The sequence below is a fragment of the Chrysochloris asiatica genome, unplaced genomic scaffold (assembly GCF_000296735.1).
Source record: "Chrysochloris asiatica unplaced genomic scaffold, ChrAsi1.0 scaffold00040, whole genome shotgun sequence".
NCBI classification, from domain to species: Eukaryota; Metazoa; Chordata; class Mammalia; order Afrosoricida; family Chrysochloridae; genus Chrysochloris; species Chrysochloris asiatica.
Window position 1 is genome coordinate 13,627,089 of NW_006408558.1, and position 6,494 is coordinate 13,633,582.

At 57.4% G+C, this 6,494-nt stretch overlaps 1 protein-coding gene across 1 annotated transcript in view; it reads right to left on the reverse strand.

Annotated features, from left to right (window-relative positions):
- Positions 1-1,740: 1,740 nt before the first annotated feature.
- Positions 1,741-6,494, reverse strand: part of OSBPL5 (oxysterol binding protein-like 5) — a 49,332-nt gene continuing 44,578 nt past the window's right edge. The window contains exons 15-21 of the mRNA XM_006861035.1: positions 6,087-6,176; positions 5,596-5,732; positions 5,023-5,208; positions 4,695-4,821; positions 3,618-3,750; positions 2,858-2,960; positions 1,741-1,879 (exon numbers count right to left, since the gene is read on the reverse strand). Of these exons, the coding sequence (XP_006861097.1) occupies positions 1,741-1,879; positions 2,858-2,960; positions 3,618-3,750; positions 4,695-4,821; positions 5,023-5,208; positions 5,596-5,732; positions 6,087-6,176 (915 nt within the window). The remainder of the gene's footprint in view (positions 1,880-2,857; positions 2,961-3,617; positions 3,751-4,694; positions 4,822-5,022; positions 5,209-5,595; positions 5,733-6,086; positions 6,177-6,494) is intronic.

Consider the following 6,494-nt stretch of genomic DNA (forward strand, 5'->3'; position numbering starts at 1 on the left):
ACCCCACAGACCACTTTCCCAGGAGGCACTACTCCTCCAGGAACCTCGTCTCCCTGGCAGTGGTGGGCACTGGGGCCTGGACAAGGGGGCCCTGGAGGCCAGAGAGCACAGGAAGGCTCCTCATTACCAGCAACTGCTGACCCAGTTTCCCAAACCAGACTCCCAATTTTCTCCCTTTCCATTTCTGGAGCTTTCTGCTGGTGGTTGTGGCAGTGTGTGTGTGTGTGGGGGGGGTCCCCAGTCCATCAGAGACCTGGGGAGGGGAGGACAAGTAGAGGTCTAGTCTGGGTGGTGACGGCAGAGTCCCAGGGCAGGTGGGAGGGGGAAACCTGCCCCGGGCTGGGAACCTACCTGGCCTCAAGGTACCTCACCTGCCCTGCACCTGCTGATCTCCAGGGAAACGTGATTTTCTGGTGGCCAGTTTCACTTCAATGTCCTCAGGAGTCTCCTGCACTTGGTCAAAGTCCTCACCATCCTAGTAGGCCCTGGCAGCCCATCTTTACCATCCCACCCCACCCTGGGCACATGAAGCCCCAGAAACCCCCTGCTGACTGTGAGTCTCTCCCTGAAGACCAACTCCCTTTTGCAGAAGCCCCCCAAGAAGAGAACACAAAAATTGTGTGTCTGTTTATTTCACCCAAAGGAGCATGAACAAGTCCCCAAATGTGGGGGCGGGGATAAGACAAGAACATGGATGTGAGCGTTGGAAAATGATCATCAGTTCACCCAGACAGAACTGATGCTACGCAATGTGTGGACATCATGCTTGCATACACACGCATATACACACACGTGTACACACAGTGTGAAGGCAAAAATGCACGTTCACACACCATACACACACATGCACACATACACGCATTTGCACACCACATATACACTCACACAGGCACACCACACATGCTCCCACACACACCACACACACGGACAAATACACACACATATACACACATTTGCACACCACACACACTCACATACACTCACACACACACAAATACCATGCATATATACACAAACACATGTGCTCACACACCATGAGCGCACACACACACACACACACACACACAAAGGCATGTGCACACACATGCACACAACCAAACATACAGACACATGCACACCATACATACATGCCCACACGCACACAGACATGCACACATTCACACACACACACACACACACACACACACACACACACTGGCAGGGATACAGACTCACCATGCCATGATGACATTTGTAACAAAAGTGCCAAAGGGGAGGACTAGGCCCTGCCTGAACAGAGCTGCAAAGGCGAATCCTGGGGCAACCCCTAGCATTTAGTCTTGCCCACTGGCACCTCGCCCAGCAGTCTAGGCTGTGGGAGTGAGCAGAGCTCCGAGAGCGCATGCTCACAGGGCAGAGTAAAGCCCAAACTCCCTGCTACAGCTACCTCTCCTGGGCTGAGTCTCAGGAGCAGGGCATCGTCCACCTTGACCAGTTCCAGGTGTCCAGCGTCGTGCTTGGCAAGAGGCCTGGACTGGAAATGACCAGGCAGACCCAAGGGGGCCCGGTGCGGTGCGTAGGAACTGCATTTGGCTTCAGCATTAAGGCTGGGCGGTGAAAGCCGGCCTCTCCAGGGCATGGGGCCTGGTGCCCAGCCCTCCAGCTTTCCTCCTGCCTGCAGGCTTCCAAGGGGCTGGCTAAAGTGCTGGGGCCTTCCAGGGGGCCAGGCTGCTGGATCCACAGTACCGCGGCCCCAGGGTCTCATTTGAAGACAGAGTTGATGAACAGCTGACAAGCCAAAAGGACACACAGAAGGACCCAGGAGCGAGGGTTCTGCAGGAGACCAGGGGTCGGCAGCAGCGAGGTCCTCGAGGTGCAGCGCAGCATGGTCGAGAGATGCCTGCAAAACAGGTCAGGGATATGCTGGGGCCCCACCCTCATCTCCTGGTTCCACCAGCAAAAGGGGGCCTAAGGGTGCCCAAGCACGTGCTGGGGAGAGAGGGCCACCAGCCAGTGGAGGTGGGGGCTTCCTAGGCACACATTCCAGGCGGGGAAGGTGAGGGGATGAGGAGCTGGCTTGTGCTCCTCCTCTCTGCTCTGAATGCTCCCCTCTGCCCTTTCTCTCACGGACGCCCCAGTTCTGTCTGCATAATCCTCCTTACCCGCCCTTCCCACTTGTTGGAGTCTTCCTCCAAGGTTCTGAGCTCTGTGTTGTGGCTTCACTGCCCAGTCACCATCCTGACCACCCTAGATGTCATGAAGGGCCAGAGGGGACTGTGAGGGGCTGGTCCTTATTGACAGCCCTCTCAGGTCCTCCTCCCTTCCTGGGAACACTGTTGCAGGTGGGGGGACTGAGGCAGGGACAGTAGACCCCGCAATGAATGGATGCCAGGAGCTGGCTGTGACTTTTGTTCAGCTCCTCTGGGAGGGGGGGGGATTGTCTGCTATTGTGAGGGGCCACAGAGCTGGCCCTCAGGCACAGGGCTGGGGACACACCACACAAAAGTGTGGGAGCTGTGATGATTCTGACTTCTAGTGGCCCTGTATAGGGTTTGTGAGGAGTGACTGGTGGTTTTGACCTTGTGGTTAGCCTATTGCGTATCCTGAGTGGCACCCCAGGGCTCTGAAGTGTGGGAGGGGGTGTCTGAATTCACTCCTCGCTTGGCTTCTGCTAGTTCAGTGACCCTGTCCCTCCAGGCCACCATCAGCACCCACGCTCTGTCCAGTTCTACCTCATATGGAGCTGCCTCGTTGGTCCAGCCTAAAATCTAATACTGCCCACATTCAGCTTTTCAAGACAGACCACAGGGCCCAAGGGTAGCTCCGCCCCCACTCCATTTGTCTTTGGCCCCAGTGGAGGGTCCTAACACCAGCTCACCTGTGCAGTTCCTGCTGCGCCTCCAGGATGGTCAGCACCGCCTCCTGAAGTGCCTGCAGCTGCCTCACCTCCTTCCCGCATCGCGGGCACCTGCTCCCGCTGCCTGAGGCCGAAGATGAGGGGAAAGGGAGGAGGGAGAGCTGATGTCCAGGGTCCCACCCAGCTCAGCCTTGCCCACCTTATGAGAAACCATCACGACAAATCGAACGAAAAGGAGGGAGTGTTTCCAGAGGGACCCCAATGTCGACTACCTCTATAAACCCTAGGGAACAGACATAGGCAGGGAGTACGCATCCAGAGCGCTGGACCACAAGATTGGAGATTCAAATCCACCAGCCACTCCTCGAAATGCTGAGTCAGAACTGACTTGATGGCACTTAACCCCCTCCCCTCCACACACACACAGGGCAGGGAGCTCTCAGGGAGCAGGCACAGAGGGTCACAGAGAACTGCCCATCTGCTTGTCCCAGGGCGCTCCTGGCAGGTGAGGAAGGTGACCTCCCTTGAAGGCAGGTATGGGGGCTCCTGGCCTGGTGTTACCCTCTTTCCTGTTCTGTTCTCCCCTTTCTCCCAGACTTAAGAGTGGGCCAGGCCCCTTGGCAGAACTGGGAGGTCATGGGGTGTGGTGGGGAGGAGCCTCCTGTCCTAGGCCCCTCCCACATGTGGGACTGCCCATCAGGCGAGATGCTGGCTACGCTGCCAGGGTGCCTCTTATTTCCCTCCCTGTCCGGGTAGCCCAAGCTGCTGCTGGCAAGCTCACCAGGAGCGGAGTAGCCATCGTCGTCGGAGAGCTCCGGGCAGGACTCGGGCGTGGAGCCGCAGCTCTCCGTGGCCTGACTGTGGCCTGAGGGCTGGTCGCTGGACTTTCGGAGTCGGTGGTCGGGGTCACACCCCTGCACAAAGAGGAGTCATGGCAACGCACCCCCAAGACCAGCAATGCCCTTCGAACATGGAAGGTCGACAGCATCTGGGGTACCCACGGCCCCTCTCGGTTACTACTACCCTGGTAGGGTCTGGTCAGTGCTGCCCACTGACCCAGGAAAATTCTAGCACGTTCTGAGGGCTTTGAACTTGGACAGACTGCCTTGCTGGAGCAGATTTCGCTTTGGTGATGGAGAACTGCAGACCCCCTCTTCAGGTGCCCCCATCAGTGCCCCCGAATCGTGGTACCTCATGAATGCAGAGTGGTGGTCCAGACAGTGACCCCGCCACTCAGGGCCCAAAGGTTGCTGAGTGACTCTGGGACCCATAAACCAAAGGATTACACAGAAGCTTCCAGACAGTAGACCCCCAGTACTGAGGAGGAGTAAGTGGAGCTCAGGCCCGATGGCCTCTGCATGCCCCGGGTACGGAAATGACCTGGGTGTGGGGCACTAAGAGCTGAAGAGCCAACCTGCCAACAGCCCTTCTTTGGAGACACCCTTCCGCCCGCCCAAGTGACAGCTACCCCGGTGGGCGGGCCCAGGAGGTGCAGCTCAGTGATAGGAAGCGCACCACCTGGTGGCCAAGGTCAGCATGGCAGCGGCTTCCAGCCTGACCTGCTTCCTGGTGGCACGGTGGATTAAGCACTGGGTTACTAACCCCTCAAACCCACCAGCCACTCTGCTGGGGATAGATGAGGTTTCCTGCTCTCGTAAAGATTATAGCCTCGGAAACCCTCTGTCCAGTTCTCTGTAGGGTCATTATGGTCACGAGTGAGTGCGCTTCCCTTCTTTCTCCCCAGGCCCTGGTGATCATGCAAATCTTGTCTCCCCTCTCCCCCACCTCCCAAGCCTCAGTTTCCTCATCTGTAGGAATGGGAATGTGTACTCTAACACTTTATGCGGAAGGGGCTGACCTTGTGCCTGGGCCCCGGGCTTTGTAGGAAGGGGCTCTGGTGGACCGTGGCCGCCCTCCGCAGGGTGTGCAAGATGCCATCCTGCTCGAATTGCACGACGTCCTTCACGGGGTCCCAGGGGCTACGGCTGGAAGGCCACAGGGTGGTGGTAAGCGTTTGAGGTTAGGGGAACCCCCATCCCGGCCCTTAACTTCTCAGCAGCCATCAGAGGCCCCGTCGGGACCAGGAAGGGCCCCAGACCCTCTCCCCATTCCTCACGGTCCAGAGTAGGGCTGAATTGGGGAGGTGGGGTGTTCCCTAGGCCCCCCAGGGTTGCCGCCGAACTCACTCCTCGTGCCTGTACTGCCACTCCTGGGTGGCAGGGTCCAGGTGGAACAGCCGCGGCGTCCAGGGCGTGAGAGTCTGCTGGCGCTCGAGGGCCCTCCGCCGCTGCGCCTCCTCCAGGATGAATTTTTCCTGTGTGGCCCTGTGCTGGTCACCGTCGACAATGGCCCTAGTGACGTGTTGCCAGAGCCTACGAACAGGCGTAAACTGAGTGGGGGACTGGTAGTCACGCCTCTCGACCCAACCAGAGCACCTCTTCTTGGTTGCCTCCTGCAACAGGGAGCTCTCTACCTCGTAGGGCTGTTTATTTGTCCGATAAGAGATAGCGCTTTTTACGCTGAGCCCTGGTCTCCCGCCTGCAAGGTCTGGCCCTTGGAGCTGTTGACATCTGCCGGTTACAGGCCTACAGAGCCAGAGACCTCTTCTTCAACAGCGGCCCCCTAACTGTTCCCACCCAAGTGAGCCCATCATCTGACACAAGGGTCTGGCTGAGGCCACCAGCGTTGCTCGGTTCACCCTAGGCCTTCAGATTGCAAATATGAGGCAGGAGCAGAGGGTCCCTGGTGATTGGTCTCACCGTTCCGACTCCAGCTCTGTTTGTTCCTCCGCCAACACCGTGTGCCGTATCAGCCTCTTCGCGCGCACATCCCCGGTCGGGTTCCAGAAGAGCTCAGGACCTCCGCTGCCCTCCTCTTTGAGGAAGACTTCTCGGTCCTGCCAGGAGACCCGCGTGTCAGGAGTGTCAGATAGACCAACCACCTGCGTCTACCCCAGGGCTAGCCCAGCAATGGGACACTTCCGCCTACTGGAGGAGGGGCCTTGCTAAGCGCTCCTAGAGCCCCGCCCACAGGAGGCTGCCTAGCCCAGTCTCCTGATAACCCCACCCACTTGAGCAGGGACCTTGCCAAACACTCCTAGAGCTCCGCCCACTAGAGGGAGGCCTACCAAGATTCTGAAAGCTCCGCCCACTTGAAGGTGGGGCCTAACCTAAGGTCCTGAAAGCCCGGGGCATTGGAGAACTGGCTTTGCCCAGCGCCCAGAGAGCCCTGCTGGAGGAGGGGACCTTACCCAGTGCCCCGACAGTCTTCCCAGCACCTCATCTCCTGCGGTGATCCTCCCTGAAATCTGGTTGATGTTCGCGTTGCCTCCAAAAAACGGCTATAAGAAAGGACCAAATGGGGAAGTAAGTGGGGAAGACACAGCTCTCTTCAACAAACGGTGCTGACAAAACTGGAAATCCATTTGCAGAAAAATGAAACAAAATCCAGATACAAAAATGAACTAAACATAGATTAAAGACAATGTAAAACCTAGAACTATAAAGATCGTCAATGAAAAAATAGGAACAAACTTAGGGACTCTGATACGTGATATAAATACACTATCAAACGTAACTGGCAACATGCAAATTGTTGTTGTTGTTGTTAAGTGCCGTCGAGTCGGTTCCGACCCACAGCGACCCTGTACAGGGTTTCC